Raw genomic sequence first — 19,109 nt, forward strand, 5'->3', positions numbered from 1 at the left:
CCTTAATGACTAGATGATGATCATTTTGAAGGTAGTTTGACATCTTCATGAACTAGCAAGTATGGAAGAACCTGTTTTCCTTCATGGAAAGGCAACAGTTCTTGTGTATCACCTAGAGGATAGAGATTTTGTTTATTAAGTTGTGTAGGCACAGAACGAATATGTTAGCTTTGATTTCCCGGATGGCTCAAAACTGATGGAATGAAAATTAAGATTATTGGCTCCACAGGCCTGTTCTGTGGTGTCGTAACACCAAGCAGCTGCAAAATACAAATGTCTGGTGGAAATCATTTCGTTTGAGTTAGATGGTCAAATATTGGATTGAAACCTGGAAAAACTTCAACTCTTTAACTTAGAGTCTTGCATTCAAGGTCATAAACAACCGATTAGATTCTGCAACACTTTCAATAGGAATCGTAGCACAAAGTGGAACCAAATATGTTCAGTGCTCAGTTATCCCCTAACACATGATATGTCAATTGTAGCAAGAATTCATTTGACGTTTTCAGACCAACTTCTATTCACAATTATTTTGGTTCAGATTCCAATATCTGCTTGAGTTGGTTTGCCTCCCTTCCTTCTGAGTCAAATAGACAAGGAATCTAATTCCAATCCATGACCTGAGCACAAACTCTTCAATACAGTATTTGAATGTTGAGTCATTTTGACTGACAGAATAAAATAGCATTTTATTCTAACTCTTTACTTTCGTGTGTTAGTTGTCCTTGACTAGTTTGCATTATTCGAAAATCACTGAGTGTCTTGTATTATCCAAGCAGTCACTAGATTCCATCTGTAATATTAAATTCGGTCACTGGCAAATGTGACCATTATTCAAAATGCTTTAAACCAGGTCAGTTAAACTTTTTTTTGTGTGTGTAAAACAACAGGGTTGTTCTGTTGGGTTGGTGAACTACAAGTCCTTGTGTATTTGATTTGTCATTTGAAAATTCTGTTATGAACTCTCCCTATGGTCAATCCGCGTATGGCAGCAGTGAACTGTTGTTTCCACAGTATAAGTGTTCTAAAGTGTCCCAAGTTGAGTAACATGCTTCTCATGTTGCAATGACTCAAGATTAAACTAGTGACTGAGTAATAAGTTGCCAAGTGAATGCATCCCATGATCATCTCAGAGGAGAAAACCCGTGAAACAAAGGAGCAGAAGTCGGCCATTCAGCCCATTGAGTCTACTACATGATTCAGCACAATCATGGTTCATCTGATGATCCTGAACGCCACTTTCCTGCCTTTTCCTCATAATCCTTGATTCTCGTACTGGTTAAAAATATGTCTATCTCTGTATTCAATATACTTAATGAACTAACCTCTACAGCTCTCTGTGATAAAGAATTCCACATATTCTTTACCCTCGGAGAGCCAACATTCCTCCTCCTGTCTGTTTAAAGGGGTGACCTTTCCTCTGAGAGTCTCCCACAAAGCAAAAAACTCTCTCGGTATCTACCTGTCATATCCCCTTACAATCTTGTATTTCAATAAGGTCACCACTCACTCTTCTTAAATTCCGATGTGTGCAGGCCCAACCTACTCAACTTCTTTTCCATAAAAAGTCCCTCCAAACCTGGGATCAGCACCGTGAGCCTCCTTTGGGCTGCTTCCAATGCTGGTACATCTTTCCTTGGATAAGGCAACCAATACTGTTCACAGTATTCCAACTGTAGTCTGACTAGTGCCTTCTTTTAGCAAGATTTCCCTTTTTTAATGCTTCAGTCTGTCTCTTTGAAATAGTCAAAGCTCCATTTGTCTCCCTTGTTATCTGACAAATGTGGATGCTGACCATGCATGAGGACACCCAAAAAAAAACACTACTTCAGCTTTCAACAGTCTTTTCCCATTTATATGCTTTCCCTTGTGTAATCTTCCTACCAATGTATATACTTTCACATTTTTGCACATCATATTCCATCAAAACCTCCTGGTCGTACTATCATTTGTAATTGCTTCTTTGACATTTGAGTCCAATTGATAGCTTAGGCTGTGTTGATCAATGTAGAAACATCATGATTGTTTCAGTGTAGAACTTGTGCATCTTTGGCATATGTGCACTTTGAAAGATGATGTCATGGGTCACTCCCTATAAAGAAGCTGTCCCCTGCTGAGTTTGTTCCACTTTGATTTTTTTGTGGAGGGTCTTGAAAGCAACAAGAAAACAGTGACTACTTTATTTGACATATGTCATCCATATAGCCACAGTTCTTGAAGGGGCTTATATAATTCACTTCATTTTAGAAATGGAAAATTTGTGTTTTCATATTTCACAACTGCAAAACATTCCAAAAACACTTTGCAACCAATTGAGTGTTTTTGAAGTAGAATTCTGCTGTAATGCAGGAACAATAGCAGCCAATTTGTGCACAAGCTGTCACATGCAAAGTTATTTCAGCCAACTAATCTAATTGTTAAGATGTTGTATAAAGATGACATTTGTCAGAGATAACTCCCTATTTTAATTAAAATTGAATCTTTTGTATCTACTTGAGAAATTAGGTGGGGCTATCAGTTTTAATATCCTGGCCAAAAAAAGGTAGTTTCTCCAACAAAACAAGACTTCCTCAGTATTGGATTAGAGGGCTAGCTGAAACTATTTTGCCCAAGAGTTGTGTTTTAACCCACAATCTTCAAATGTAGAGGTGTTTGTGCTATAGCTGAAGGAGCAGCATTTGATTAGGTTCCAGGCACATTATGCAACATAAGAATGTATTATACTATTTGCCTGCGCTATTGTGACATTGTCAGACGTATTATGTATTGTTTGCATGTATACTCAGTATTGTTTTCCCTTAATGCTTGGTTATACTGCACTGCAACATGTGGATTGTGTGCTGTACAAGGAACCTGATTTCTGATTAATAACTGTTTTTGCTTGATTTATCATTTCTTATCCACAAGCCAAATTTAATGCACTCACCATCTGTGCGATGCAAATCTTGTTGATAAGCAAGAATAATTATTTGTGAAATGGAATAATTATTTGGAACTTGTTGCACTTGTGTTTTGCTATGAGTTCTCACCTTATTGTGCATTCGAATACAAGTGATGGCTAGTTCACCGAAAGGTTCTATGTAATATCAAGTGCAGTGGCAGTAAACTTGATCAGGTTACACGTTTGTTCAGAGCTGTGCACATCAGTGACTTGCCTCCCTAATACTGCAGAGGAAGTCCCATTTTAATTACTTTGTCCTGGGTTTTCATTCCATAAAGTGATAACAGGAAAGCAGTGTGTATAGACATAGGTGGCTTTGGATGAGGTGTATGTGTAGTGAAAAAAGACCAAGAACTGTGGAAACTGGGAATCAGGAACAAAAACAGAAATCCTCCTGAAGAAGGTCACTGGACCCATAATGTAACTTTGCTTTCTCTCCACAGATGTTGCCAGAACTTGCTGATTTTTTTTTCCCCAGCATTTGTTTTTGTATGCACAGTGATCTTGTTTATCTCACATTTGGATTCAAAAATGATTTGTATTCTTTTTAAAAAAACCTTGTCAAAATCAGCTTTTGATATTGCTGAAGTTTTTTTTCTTAGAATAACAGACTTGATTTTTTTATCACAAATTGGGTGAAGTTTGTTTAGGTTTTGCTAATTCTTATTGAGTTGACTGGCATGGCAGGCAATACAAACTTTGCTGTTTGTCTTTCAGTTCATATCTGATCAGCATGGCATTGTCACAACCTTATTGCAAATGTAGGGTTGATGGCTGAGTATTTTCTACTGTGATAGCAAGACAAGTTTCTTACTCCTCTTCAACAGTGAGATAGATGATATTTCTGTTTAGCAGTTTGTCTACATTCTGACAAATAGTTGCTCATTCTTATTGAAGGGGAGCATCAGCTGAGCTTGGAATAGATTTTGCACCAGCAACCTTTTTGATCCAGAGGTGAGATTGTGACCAACTTAGCCAAGTGAACGTGTGGCTCCTGGACTAAAAATTGCAATTGATTTATTTTGTGATTTATGTTGATTTTACTTTTATTGTCTCTTCCTAAGATTCTGCATAAAAAGCTAGGCTGTGATGGTAAGAACTTAACAGCTGGAGCATTTGGTTGGTTTGGACTTCATCCCAAATATCCAGATTTATCTTTATAGTGTTAAAGTGAAAGTCTGGAGTTAAAGATATCAAAAGCCAATACTTTGCAAAGAACTTTCCTTGGAGTTAAATGACTTCATTTATTCAGTTCTAGATAATGAATTGCATTCTGTGTTTGCATAGTTAGACTTAGCCACTCCAAGCTGGTGCGACATGAGCATTGGTGGCTGGGCCAACATTTATTTCCCATCCTAAGTTGTCCTTGGTGATGAGCTATCTTCTTGAACTGGTGCAGTCCATTTGATGTTGATACCCACACAGTCCTGTTAGAAAGGCAGTTCAGGATTTTGACTCAGGAACAACTGAAGGAACAGTCAGGATGGTGAATGGTTCAAGTGGATCTGCCAGCTGGTCGTATTTAGATGATCTGTTGCTCTTGTCCTTCTAGATAGCAATGATCGAGAGTTAGGAGGTTGTTGTCTAGCAGCATTGGTGAATTTCTGCAGTGTATCTTGTAGATGGTACACGAATAAACCTCTCTGCAGAAATGATCATCAATGGCCAAGTAGAAACCACTTAAAGGATCTTGTTTTATATTTGCAGTTAAAAGAACGCTAGACAACAACAATCTTAACTAAACAATGGCTGTAAATGAAAATAAAATCCACTGTTTCCATTGGCATTAGAGACGAGGATCAGAGAGCATAGCCTTCGAGTAAAGAGAAGATAGAACGGAGATAAGAAGAAACTTCTTTAGCCAGAGTGGTGAATCTGAGGAATTCATCACAGAGGGCTGTGGGGCCAGATCATTGAGTATGTTTAAGACAGTTAGATTCCTAATTGCCAAGGAGATCAAAGGTTACAGTGAGAAATCAGGAGAATGGGATTGAAAAACCTATTAGCCATGATCAAATGGTGGAGTGGACTTAATTTCTGCTCCTATGTTCTTATGGATTGAACTGTTAAAGTGGGCAAGTGATGGCTGGCAAAATTGAACAAGTCTGAGTCCATGTCTTCACAACTTTCCTTTTGTATTAAATAAGCAATTATCTAGAATTGCTAGAAATGCCCAGGGTCACTGGATACAACACTAATGTTCTTTTCTCCAAAGAATATGATTGATTACATTGTGGGAAAGTGTCTCTTCATGAACACTTGGCATCTATTGAGATAGAATAAGACAAACAGTTCTGTGATGGGCAAATTATTGGAAAAAATCTGAGCAAAACTATAAATTGTCATTTAGAAAATAAGATGAGGGAGAGTATGACTTCATTTAGAAAGGCACAAATTAATCAAGTACACTGAGGATGGATTTATGAAAGAAAGTTATGTCTAGCTGATATCACGAAGTTTTTTGAAGCTGTAACAAGGAAGATCAATGTGTAACATTACTCATTTCACAGGATAAAGGCTGCACCATCCTTAATAATCAAATCAGTCACCTCCTTAAACTGCTAAAATCTGTGAGGTAAGATGTGTTATGAAGAGTTCAAGGATTTGACTCAGCAACAGCGAAGGAATGATATAATTCCGAGTCTAGGCTGTGAGACCTAGAGGTGAACTTGTACCTGGTGATCTTTTGGAAGGACAAGAGCAGCAGATACCAGGTGGCAGAGGTGTGGGTCGGGAAGGACTCCTTGTGAATGGTACATATTGCTTACATTGTTTGAAGGAGTATACACATCAGGTTTATCTGACAAGATCTGATAGGTAGACTGGTCAGAAAATTAGGAGCTCATAGGATCCGAGGGTAAGAGATAAGATGATGTCGAGACTATCTCAGTAGCTAGAAGAAAAAGATAGTTTATTGTAAGGACTTGGAATGTAAAAAAGGGGAAGTTTTAGTGTAGCTATGTAGGACTTTGCTGAGACCACATCTGAGGAATGTACGCTGTTGGGCTTTTTATTTGAAAGTAATGGAGAGATTATGGTGTAGTGGTAATATCACTGGACTAGTAAAGTAGGGGAAAGTGAGGACTGCAGATGCTGGAGACCAGAGTTGAAAAATATGGTGCTGAAAATGTGGTGTTGTGCTTTTCCAGCACCACGTCTTTCAACTCTAGTAAAATAGAGGCCCAGGTGAACACTCTTGAGGTATTGGTTCAAATCCCACCAGAGCAGTTAGCCAAATGTAAACTAAATTTAATTAGTTAATCTGGAGTTGAAAGCTAGTTTCTGTAACAGTAACCATGAAACAATTGACTTGTCGTAAGCAACCATCTGATTCGCTGATGTCTTTTCGGAAAGGAAACCACCATCTTTACTTGATCTACTGTATGAGAGATTCCAGATGCATGTCATTGTGATTGACTCTTAATTACTTTCTGATATGGCAAGCAAACTACTAAGTTAAAGAGATGAGCAACAAATGCTAGCCCTGCTGGAAATACCCATATCCTGTGAAAGAAGTTTTTTTAAAAAAGTGTCAAAACAAAATACTCAGAAAAACAAAATAAAGAAGTTTGGATATGGCAGTATCTGTGGAGAGAGACATGAAGTTAATGTTGTGTGTCATTTTGGATTTGGATTCTTTCTCCAGAGATGCTGCCAGACCTACTGAATTTCTCTAGCACTTTCTATTTTCATATTGAAAAGACATGATTGCGTTAGAATCAATTCTGAGAAAATTCATTGACTCATTCCTCAGACTAAAGGCTTGACCTTATGAGAAAAAGGTTGACCAACTTTGCCCTATACCTGATGGAGTTCAGATTAATGAGAGGTGATCTTAGCATGCCTGCAAGGTCCTGAGACAACTTTGTAGGGTGGGTACCAGGACGACGTTTCCTCTTGTAGAATAAGCTAATATAAGGGTCTGCAGTTTGAGTAAGAAGTCCCCCCTTTTCTGATGGAATCGAGAACATTCTTCTCTGAGAATCGTCAGTCTGCACAATTCATGTTCCCCAGAAAACATGAAGGCTTGGTCATTGAATATATTCAAGGCAGGGTTGGATATTTAATAGACTGGAAAGTGGAGTTGAGACCACAATCAGATCAGCCATGATCTTATTGAGTGGTGGAGCAGGCTTGAAGGACCAGATTCGTACTCTTGCTCCCAAGTCCCTATGCTCCTAAGACGTATTGAACCTTTGACTAGAAAGCTGTTTCCAAACAATGCTAAGCCTAGCAATGTTTGAGAAGATTTTGTAGCTCAGGTTGATGATAAATATGTAAGTTAGCTCGCTGAGCTGGAAGATTTGTTTTCAGACTTTTTATCACTGGACGAGGTAACATCATCAGTGAGAGTTTATGGTGAAGCGATGGTGGTATGTCCTGCCTCTCTACTTCTAGGTCTTGGTTTCTTAGGGTGGGTGACATCATTTCCGGTATTTTTGTTTTTCAAGGGAAGGTAGATAGGATCTCAATTGATGTGTTATTGATGGAGTTCTGGTTAGGATGGCATGCCTCTAAGAGGTTTCATGCGTGTCTTTGTTTCACCTGTCCTATGATGTGTGTTGTCCCAGTCAAAGTGGTGTCCTTTGTCTGTATGTATGCAAACTAGTGATAATGTGTCGTGTCTTTTGGTGGCTAGTTGGTGGTCGTGAATCCTGGTGGCAAGTTTCCTGTTTGTTCGTCTGACGTAGTGTTTTTTTTACAGTTTTTGTATGGTATCTTGTAAATGATAAATTTGCTGGTAGTATCTAATGGATCCTTTAATTTTATTAGTTGCTGTTTAAGTGTGTTAGTAGGTTTTGTGGGCTACCATGATGCAAGGTGTCTGAGTAGTTTGGAAGTCATTTCAGATATGTCTTTGATGTAAGGTAATGTGGCTTAGTTTTTGGTTGTGTTGTGTCTGCTTGTTTGGGTTTGTTTGAGGAATTGGTGAATTGTGTTTATTGGGTATCAATTTTTCTTGAAAATATCGTATAGATGTTATGTGTAAAGATGCTAAGCCTCTTTATTTTCTGGTATATATTCACAATTTCATCTTAATATAGGATTCACTGTACAAGGCATTTACCTTTTGCCAAATCCAATGTATGGTCATGTGTCCAAGTTTATTAATGTTCAATTTTTCTGTAATAACTTGAATAACTGTCTTGGTGAATCATTTATATTATAGGTCTGGAAACACCTATCAGGCTGGTAAAAGCTTGGCAGATTCACCAAACAACACGCGAACCGATGGAGTTTCATAATAATTTAGTTTCTATACTCAGGTTTTTTTAACTTCAGACTAATTAATTAAAATTGACATCCAATATTATTAGTACTGAAATTGCTATCTTTTTTCAACAGTATTTACTTAGAACCTTATCCCATGCTTTTCACCCTTCCAATATGAAAAAACCATAGCTGTTGTGTTGAGTTAGCAGTTGTATCTTTGGAACGTTAGTCTGAGCCACTGGTTTAGTAGTCCAGCAATATTGCCATTGCCACCACCTCTGGTAGTCATGCCCTCCATTCAAACGTGCTCCATTATAGTCAGCATCTGGAATCCTCCAGGGTTCTCCCAAGAAAAGGTGTATGGGCAAAATATAGAATCATGTAGTAGAGAAGGAGGTCATTTTGTCTATTGATACCTGTTTGAATGATACTCTGCTAGTCTTTTTGCAGGAGAAAGTGAGGTCTGCAGATGCTGGAGATCAGAGATGGAAATGTGTTGCTGGAAGGCAGCATCTAGGGAACAGGAGAATCGACGTTTCGGGCATTAGCCCTTCTTCAGGAATCTTTTTGCATTAAGTTGCATAAATTGAAGTAAATGTTAAATACGCTAATTTACTTTATCAATTTATGTAGTTAAAATTAATCTTCACTTTTATTTTTAAAAATGTCTTCTATAATTTCCTTTCTACCTCCAATAAATTCACAGCCAATAGCTTCCTACGCTTAATACTCTTAGGCCTCTAGGCAGTTAGGCATAAGAAGAATGAAATGATAGTCCTGTTGTGCGTCTTTTATTTTAATTAATGTTGGGATCAGTTATGTGCCTGAGCCCCCCAAAATGTTGTAGTGCTCATTAGATGCAAAAGAGACCATCTTAAATTATCCTTTGGGGAAAGAGATGTGATCAGAATTTTCTGTAATCGGAACATCTTGTCAGTATTCCCTGATTTTATACATCAAGTTGCGACATGAGCGAATGTTGGAAGGTTACTAGCACCTGTGCAGTTATATTGCAGTAGGCAACATGCCTGTTGGTCAGGACAAGGTAAATCAGTAGTAGAATATGGATTAAAGAAAAATTATTAATAACAGGAAGTAACCAAGAAAGCACAGCACCAGCGCAAATAGTATTTCTCAGATCTTAATGTTGGTTAAGCCATTGTTGTGAGGCGGAGCATATTTTGGAACATCTTTATGGAAATTATGATTGTATACTGTGCTACATTGTAGTTAAAAAATCTTTTCATATTGACAACAAAAGCTGCATTGTACTGATGTTTATCTTTTCAATGGGCCCTGTGTACAGCTGGGAGCACTTGTCTGTACAATACAGTCCAGGGTTTGTTTTGTAACTGTGGCTTGTGTGAAAGGAAGTGATGTCACGATCTATAGAAACCAAGGATAGTTGCCAGCTTCTTTTCCCACATTCTACCATCACTTGTCTGTGGTATCAAGGGTCGAACCAAGTCGACGCTGCTTTTTTAAAATTTTTCCTCCAAAATCAATGTTTGCTTTCTCCCTCAATTTTTCATCCTATTCTTCTGACTAATTCCACAGGTCCTGGCCATTCTCCAATGCAGCATCTAAGAGAGTATTGTTCATTTGTGAATCTCATGGCCAATGCCCAGTGTGGGTTTTTGGACCGGCGATGGCACTTGGAAACTTTTTTCGTTCTCCTATCATGTCTCCAACTAACTATGCAAAGGTGGAGACTTGAGCCTCGCATCTTTCTGTTTTACATAATACTATGTAATGGATTTTGATCATTAACCAAGTCATTGGGCAGCCATTTTCTTTACACATTTGCCAATCATGTTATGTGTTAATTCAGTAATGCTGCTGCACCAAATAAATAGATGAAAATAATAAAAAGTTCTCTTTGCAGGTATATGATGTTACTCTGCATCTTTGCCAAGGACAGTTATGTGGAATCGGCTATTCAAAATTGCTGAACAGTCAGGAGTGACCAATTGGATTTGGGCAAATAGGATAGCTCCTCGTTCAGATTGTTTGCAAAACATTTCTAACCTTTATTGAAAGAGAATTAGAAAGTGACATATTTAAGGATTTTGTATACAAATGGTTGTTTCCTTACTAAAATCTAAGAAGTGAGCATTTAAAAAAAAAACTTATGTCTTAATCAGAAATGATGTCTTTTCCCCTGCTCACATCACTAAATAGTAGAATGTGTATGTAACTAAAATGGTTTAGTTGCAAGATTATAATTTACCTCAATTTGCCCAGGGCATTATGGATTGTAAAGAAACATTACCTGACTGCAGGTGAGGATAGGTTAGGAGACTTGGCAATAATTATTCAATACAAACAAATATGAACTATTGTGTTCTTGGGAGAGAGGATGGTGTAGTTTGCAGGGGAGGAAGCTGGAAATGTAACTTAAATGGTGGAAATTGTAAGATGGAAGAATGAAGATTTAGAAGTTTGCATATTTTTAAAAACAGTATTGCTGGCAAAATGAGTTTTGAATATGAAAAGCAACAATTCTGAAGCATTCTTTTCCGGGGTTGATGTTGGAACTTTGAAAAACTGCAATATAGATTAATAGGATGAAGTCAGCCTTTGAACAATACAGAGAAAGCATTTAGTTCATATTCAATAGAACATTAAATTTTACAAAAAAAAAATTAGTTGTTTAAATGGAAGATGGTCATTTCTGCTGGTCAACAAATTAATACTTTTTTGGAGCAAAGTATGGGATCAGTACATATTATTTTCAAAAACTGAATGACTGCAATGACAATTAAGCCAAGTACAAATTTAAGTGATTGCTCTTTCCTCAAATTTTTGAAATACCAAGGAAGTAGGATGCAATGTGCAACTCCAGTGTGGGGTTAACGGTGAAATTGGTGCGCTGGGTCCCAGCCATTTCTTTGAACGTTAATCTAACCCCTGACATATTCACCTTAGGCTGCTGTGTGCCAGCTCAGAGATCTTGAGGCCAATTGTAATATCCACTCTGCCCTTTTAGGTGATATATGCTCAGCATCCATTTAAAAGTGAACAGTCAGTTTTGCTGGCCATATGACTCTGTTCTGTCTATTTTTATGTCTTAAACCTTTTTGTGAGACTTTTTCAAACTGCCTTCCAGAGAACAATGCTGCCTCGATTTGCAATCCGTGGCCGCCTTGATTCCACAAACTGTGTCGTCACACAGCCACTCACTGGAGAATTAGTGGTGGAAAACTCGGAAGTACCCATCAAAAGCATCGAGCTTCAGCTAGTACGTGTGGAAACCTGTGGTAAGTGTTATGTTTCAGAAATAGCTGAGTATATGGTTTTTCAGCGTCGCCAATTTGAAGGCAGATTTCAGATTTGACCATACTCAGCGCGGCAGGTATTCTTAATATGGATGCTTCTTCAAGGTGCTGAGTGTTGTTCTTTTACATAGTTTTAGTATACGTGCTTTGTATGAAACACATTTAAAAACTGTTTTCATGGGATGTGAGCATCATTGGCATGGCCAATATTTATTGCCCATTTTTAGTTGCCTATCAAAAGTTGGTGGTGAGCTGCTTTCTTTCTTCACCAATTGGAATTGGTGATATATGTGCACCTACAGGTGCTGTTAGGAAGATCCTGTTTTTTGATTCAGTGCCAATGAAGGAACAGAAGTAGTTATGCAGTTCCTGTGTTTGAGTCAGGATTGTATGTGGCTTGGAAAGAAACTTGCAGGCAGTGCTATACCACTGTACCTGCTGCTTTAGGTGGTAGAGATTGTGAATTTGTAAGGGGCTGGATAAAAACGCTTGGACAGTTACTGAATGCATCCTTAAATGGTACATCTGCTATTGTGTGTTGATTGTAGAACGAGTTAATGATAAACTAAGTTAAATGGTCGACTTTGTCCTTCGCTGCCTCCACCGCTAAACTCTATCCACCTGATGCCTGGAGGAAGAAGGCCTCAACTTCTGCATTGGGACCCTCCAACCATACGTGATCAATGCTGATATCACCAGTTTCCTCATATTCTCCCTCCCGCCTCTTTTCCCCCCCCCCCCAACCCCAGCCTTATCCCAGATCCAACCTTTCAACTTTGCACTGACTTCTTGAACTGTCCCACCTGTTCATCTTCCTTCCCATCTATCCACTCCACTTCATCTCTGACCTTTCATCATTCCCAGCTACCTCTACCTCCAAATAAAACTGAAGCATAAATGTTCTTTTCTATGTCCTAACCGAAGTGTTTTTCAATCAGCTTCATTAAACAAATTAGATTTCTGGCCAGGATAACATTGTTGTTTGTGAGAGTTTGCTGTCTGCAAATTGGTTGCCGCCTTTCATTATATTAAAACAGTGGTAGTACTTCAAAATTATTTCATTGGCTGTAAAATGCTTTGGAATATCCTAAGATCATTAAAGATTGTCTTTTTAAACCACCTCTTTCCTTGACCATTGAAATAGGTTGTGCAGAAGGTTATGCAAGAGATGCCACAGAAATTCAGAATATCCAAATAGCCGATGGCAATATATGTCGAAGCCTTGCCATCCCTATCTACATGGTGTTTCCTCGACTTTTTACCTGCCCTACACTGGAAACAACCAATTTCAAAGTTGGTGAGTGATTTCCCAGTTTCTTTTTTCCTGAGAGAAGTGACAACTGCGTGATAACTGGAGAGAGTTGTAAGTTGTGGCTTTTTTAAGCTAGGCACTGATAATGAAAACTCAGCTCATGTCTGGCAGCATGAACACTGAATAATGACAGATAGCATGGACAATATCTGTTCCGCTTGGTCTTTGATAGATTTAGATTAGATTTAGGTTTTATTATCACATGTAATCCAGTACAGGAATACAGGAGTACAGTGACAAGTATACAAAGTCACTATTGTCTGGCACCATTTTAGTATATAAAAGACAGGATTAAAAGAAAAAAAAACAAAAGAAAAGGAAATTTCTAAATGACTCCCTGCCAGAAAAAGCCACAAAGTTCATCCCTTGGTCTGTCCAAGACCCTGCATACCACTGCAGCTGGAATGCATCGCCTCCACTGTCAGATCGCTGGGCCCAGCCGTGGCCTAGATCCGTACTACCACCACTGGAACAATGTCATCATCCTTCGGCACCATCTTACCTCCACAGATGTCGCCACTGCCATACCCCCTGAGCAAATCTCAGCAATGCAGCACAGCTGCTAATGTCATTATAGTTTTCATCGAGGGAACTTTAAAAAGTGTTTTGAGTTTGTTTCACATTCACAGTCCCTTTCCTAACTTTGCTAGTTTTGGTTATATTGCTTTGGACAAAACCTTGAGCAGAAGCCAGCGTTATTCCTTGGATCTCACTTGAGGAATAATTAAAGGCTTAGAAGTATATTCTTCTCTTTCTTGAGTACTCTGAAAGATGGACAGCATAGTTTAGCTTAAATAAGTGGAAAATCCAGGTTGAAAGTTGAACTTTGGCTGTTTTTTTCTAAACCTTGTTGCGCAGCTGCTGTTGTTTTTATGATTTTACGTCAGATATGGGTTTGGCTTCAGCATTGCCCCGTTATCAGATTTTTCAACCCCTGTGAACCAGTGTCTAAGTAAATATGACAAGGTCCAGAAATGAAATATAGAACTCTTACTGTATACGCTGCCATGTAATCATCTCTTCAATACCCAGATAAATATCCATGCCATCAGTTTAAACAGTAAGTAGAGTTTCCTTCTCAACAGTATGTTTGGAGTAATTATGGGCTGTATTATTTTCAAAATTTCATTACTAAACAAATTCCTGTGCTATTTGCATAAATTTGAGCCATGTAATCCTAACCTCTGATGTGGCAAAGTGCCAGCCAGCAGTTACAGATTTTGATCCAGCCTCCCTTTGTTCAGGCCAACATTAGACCATGCAGCTATCTGTAACCATCACGCAGAGTCCTTGGAAGATGTATTAAATTATGTTTGCCTCAGCTACATTGAACAGAGGAGATATAGGAGTTGAATAGATTGGCTAGATTCAAAAAGCTGTGTTGTATTTTGATCCACTGCACAAGTTCCTTTCAAGTACTACAGTTGCTGCAATTAGTATATTCACCAAATGTTAACTGCAGTGTAAGCAACAGTACCTAGCCCTCAGTGTGAATTTGGACCAGAGTAAGCCATTCAATGGCTAGAGCTTGCTTACATAGGTAGCATTGTGATCTTTAACCATTGCGTCAAGTAGCCAACAGTAAAGAATTCAATAAATGAAACATGGTCAAAAATGCATCTCTTTTTTGTTAGTTATACTTTGGAAAGTATGGACACACTCTACACCTGTTCTTTGCATTTGGCTGTAATGTACACCTGCTCCGTCCCCCTAGGATGCACTGTGTTTTCCATCCCCATAGGTTATATGTCTGCTCACCTACTCTGTCCTATTGTACTTAAATGCAAAAGATAAAAGCAGTAAACCACATACTCTTCATTCCACATTGTCTACATAGTGAAGATGTCGGCCCTCACTGTGTGCTGTAATATATGGAACATGTAACAAATTAAAGATTGCAGAGTATTCCAAGTTAGATCATTTTATATTTGTAAGAGGCTTGAGTGTGAACTGATCTATTCCAGTCCTGAGAGTAGATTACTGTATCTGAGAGGGCTTACTTATTGCTTGATTATTCATTTTTTACATTCTCTGTGCTGATTTGGCAGTGTGATGTCTGTTTGCAACCTTGTTGTCACATTTGATCCTGAGTTGAATATCCTATTTGTGTCATTACACAGGCTGCCTATCTTCACCTCTGTAGCATGGCCTCCCTTTGCCACTGTCTGCACTGATTTGCTGCTGAAATGCTTATCAATGACTTTATCTCTGCAGGTAGCTTGGTGGTTAGCTTTGCTGCCTTACAGCACCAGCGACCTGGGCTCAATTCCACATTCTCCCTGTGTTTGTGTGGATTTCCTCCCACAGCCCTAAAATTTGCAGGCTACGTGGAATAGCTGTGGAAACACAGGGTTACAGGGTTAGTGTAAGACTGTGCATCTGGGTAGGATATCATTTGTTTAATCATTGTTAACATTTTAGTCAGTGTCACACTTTGTTTAGAGCCTTGTATTCTTTTAATACATTAAAGGCACTATGTAAATATGTTGTTGAAGAGTTATAGTTGGACTGAGACCAGACAGAAACACTTCCATTTTTTTCGAAAGAAAGGTGAAATTCATTCTCGAACGCCATTATCTATTGTTTACAAACATGAATTATTCTGTTTGCACTTGACTTCTTTTGTACTTCCAGATTTTTTAATCATGTGATGAAGGTGTCACTGACTATGCCAGCAATTTATTGCTTATCCCTATATTGTTGTCATTTTTCTTTATTTCCCAAACCTGCTTATCTTTAATTTACAAAATTCAAGTTAAACTCCAACTCTCATAGCTTTATAATGGTTGAGTTAATTGGTTCATTTGGAAGGATTATAATGTACAATGCAGTTGATGTCTGTTCTAATTGCACCTTTTCTTTCAGAATTTGAAGTGAACATTGTGGTGATTCTCCAGGATGACCATCTGATCACTGAAAATTTCCCGCTTAAAATCTACCGGTTTTGACTTACAAAGAGAAATGAGTGACAGTCAATGACGTGATATAAAGATGAATGATTTTGAATTGTTGGAAATGACTTCACATTCCATTTTGAAAAGCCCATTTCCCATGAAACTTAGCCAGTGGTTTATTGGCACGGACCTTTGAGAAATGGAGATTTGTCTTGTCTTAAAAAATAAACATTTGCACATTGCATTGTGTTTCCTATGTACAGTATTTGTATTTCAGAGCTGTATGCTGTGTGCTTATTGAACACAAAATTCAGTCAGCTACGTAGAACTGCATTTGTAGTACAGTTTTAATAGTGGAGAGTGAAGTAATTTTGTCAGGAAGGTGACCTGAGGATGAGATTAATATATTAGTCAAGGTATGTTGATAGATTCACTAATAATATTGAATAGTGCCATGCAACATACATGGCTTTGAAATGGTTTACTGTTGGGAATACATCAGTGGGCACCTACGGTCAGAATATATGGAGCCAGAGGCCAATTAGCCAAATGGATAGTAAGTTGACTATAAGACAAAGTAGATGTTGAAAGTAGTTATCTAGATGATGGGTGTTGGAACTACTATTGTTCACCAATTATATACATAATTTTGATTCTAGAATTCAAAGTACAACATTAAATTCTGTGGTTGACACCACATTTGCAATAGAGTTGTTACTGGTGAGCACTGTGACTGGCAAATACAGAAGGATATAAATCAATTTGCAGTGGATGTGAACTTGACAAATGAATTTCAACGTAGATAAATATGGGGTGATATATTTTGATAAGAGGAATGAGGAAGTCACTTTATCGTACAGCACTTTGAATAGAGTACACATACAAAAGTAAGAAGGAATACAAGGTCCAAATTATTAAAGGTACGAGTAAATAACTTTGGTTAATTTCTAGAGAAATAAATTGGGAAACAGAAGTCATGCTAATTTGTAAATAGCCTTGCTGTGATGGCATAGATTACTGTATACAGCAAGACTCCATTGTCAGTACCTTCTAAACCCCCAATGTGTACCATCTAGAAGGACAAGGAAAACAAATACTTAGGAACATTACCTGCAAGTTGGAAGTATGTCATTGTTCCTTCATTGTTGCTGGGTCAAAATCCTGGAACTCTTTCCCTAACAGTACTGTAGATGTCTTACATGACATGGACTACAGCGGTTCAAGTAACTCATCATAACCTCCTTCAGAGCAATTGGGGATGGGCAATGAATGTTGACCCAGCCAGTGAAGTCCATATCTCCTGAATGAATAAAAATAAAAGGATATATTGAAGCACTGGAGAAATTACCATTTCTTTATAATTTTTGTTGGCACTATCAATGTTAAGCGGGTACAACTGTCAGAAGAAGGAATAAGCCTGTGTTCCTTTCTCTAGCAAAGAGCGCACACATGATTTTATTTGAAATTAAAGAATGGTTCATAAAGTAACATACAGAATACGTTCTAAGCTAGTGCATTAGATGGAAGATGGTTACTAAAAAAAAATCTCAAAGAATTAGAAGGAACATATTTATGCAAAAGCTAGAAGGTGGCGTGATGTGTGGTTGTGGTTAATAGCCTCAATACATTTAAGGAGGTACTGGGTATGTGATAGAAGGATAAAGGGATATGAGGATATGTTGAAGGGATAAGAGAAAATAAAGTGGGAGGAAGCCAGTGTGCAATGTGGTCCTATTGAGCTAAATGACTAGTTTCTGTACTGTACATTTGAATGTTTTTTTCATCTTAGTGTATATAATTTTGAGTTTTCACAGCTCTGCTATCTGTAATTATCATTGAAGTTGCATTTTTTTAACTCCTTTTGAAATACATGCAAACCTATTGCTCAGCTAGTGATCCTTGTGTCAATCGTATAAATATCAAGATTTAATTTGATTTACTGTCACGTACTGAGATAGTGAAACGATTGTTTTGTGTGCTAACCACTATATTTGCCACCATTTGAGAAACAACTTAGTTTGGCAATGGACTGAAACATCTACCATGTGTAGATTTCTAGTGAATGTTCATTCTTGAACTATTGATTGTAGTCCTTTCTATACAATGCTGAAAAATGTGTTGCTGGAAAAGCGCAGCAGGTCAGGCAGCATGAAAGGAGCAGGAGAATCGACGTTTCGATAAGCCTTCAGGATCTCCAGCATCTGCAGTCCTCACTTTCTCCTTTCTATACAATGCCCTGATTTTATCTGAGTCTTTGTTGCAAGTTGCTTATGTAAACAATTTTCTTTGTATAACCCTTGACACCTATATTTATACAATAGGTTTTAGATACTTGTTCTCAACTAAAACAGTAAATGATCTGCAATGTTCATGACCCAGGCTTGCACACAGTCTCCATCAAAACCTGTTGTTTAAGTGTTGGTTTGGAGCTGTGTACTGAAATGCAGTAATACTTTTTTTTAAAACAATAGCAGTGCTATTTATAGATTGGAAACTGTTAATGAAAAAAAAATACAGAAAATTTAGGGAATTCTCACTCGTCTAAACCCCAAATGCGCAGCCTTGAAAAACCCACTACTCATTGCAGGAATCCAAATGTCAAGAGTTCTATATACCCCAGGCATTATTAATTCATCTCGCACTTTATCCAATGATTCATCTCAATATGGACAATCTACAGTTCTTAAAAGTGTTTAACTGAGTACTTTATGATGCTTGGATAGCGGTTGCATGTTGGAACATCTTGATTCTCTGCATTTCTTTTTAAATGTATTGAAGCTATTCACCTGCCAACATGCAATGTTCCAGCTCATCATCACTCTGGTTCAAGAAATCGCTCCCAAATTCTTCATTGGATTTATTAGCAACCCATCATATATTTACAGCTCTAATTTTGGATAACTTCTAGCCTCCGTCTCCCCTGTTAAACCATTCTATGATTTCCATCCCCGTTATCCTTAAACATTTCGAAACAAAATTTTCTTGGTAAGAAAGAATGCAGTTATGTAGCAGCTTTCATAACTCCCAAAATGCTACAGCTAATAAAATAATTTAATTGAAGCTACTATTGTAGGGAAATGTGGCAGTCATTTTGTGCAGAGTAAGATCCAACGATCAATGAACTGTTAATTTATGATCATTGAAAGAGAGAAATTGTAACGAGTTTAGTTTGAGATACTGAATACTTTCCTAAATAGTTATTAAATGATCACTCCTTTTGGGGAAAAGAAAATCACTTTCTAAAGAAACAATGATTTCAAATGCCCTCCCATTGCACTTTTTTTATACTGGTGTGCTGCAAGTGAACCAAAATCTCTGCTCTTTAAATAATTGACACTCATAAACTCAAATTGTATTGCCATTTGTGACTAACTCAAACTTCAGAATGATCATATCACTGACTAAGATACTGGCCCTAAGTCATTAGTCCCAAACTTAGGTCTAAATTTTTATGCTGTGGCTAGGTTTGC

At 37.8% G+C, this 19,109-nt stretch overlaps 1 protein-coding gene across 1 annotated transcript in view; it reads left to right on the forward strand.

The window, feature by feature from the left end:
• vps26c (VPS26 endosomal protein sorting factor C) overlaps positions 1-15,881 on the forward strand; it is a 51,172-nt gene extending 35,291 nt beyond the window's left edge. Inside the window, exons 6-8 of the mRNA XM_043701352.1 lie at positions 11,265-11,415; positions 12,578-12,730; positions 15,611-15,881. Of these exons, the coding sequence (XP_043557287.1) occupies positions 11,265-11,415; positions 12,578-12,730; positions 15,611-15,693 (387 nt within the window). The 3' untranslated portion in view covers positions 15,694-15,881. The remainder of the gene's footprint in view (positions 1-11,264; positions 11,416-12,577; positions 12,731-15,610) is intronic.
• Positions 15,882-19,109: the final 3,228 nt, after the last annotated feature.

The sequence above is a fragment of the Chiloscyllium plagiosum genome, chromosome 12 (assembly GCF_004010195.1).
Source record: "Chiloscyllium plagiosum isolate BGI_BamShark_2017 chromosome 12, ASM401019v2, whole genome shotgun sequence".
Taxonomy (NCBI): Eukaryota; Metazoa; Chordata; class Chondrichthyes; order Orectolobiformes; family Hemiscylliidae; genus Chiloscyllium; species Chiloscyllium plagiosum.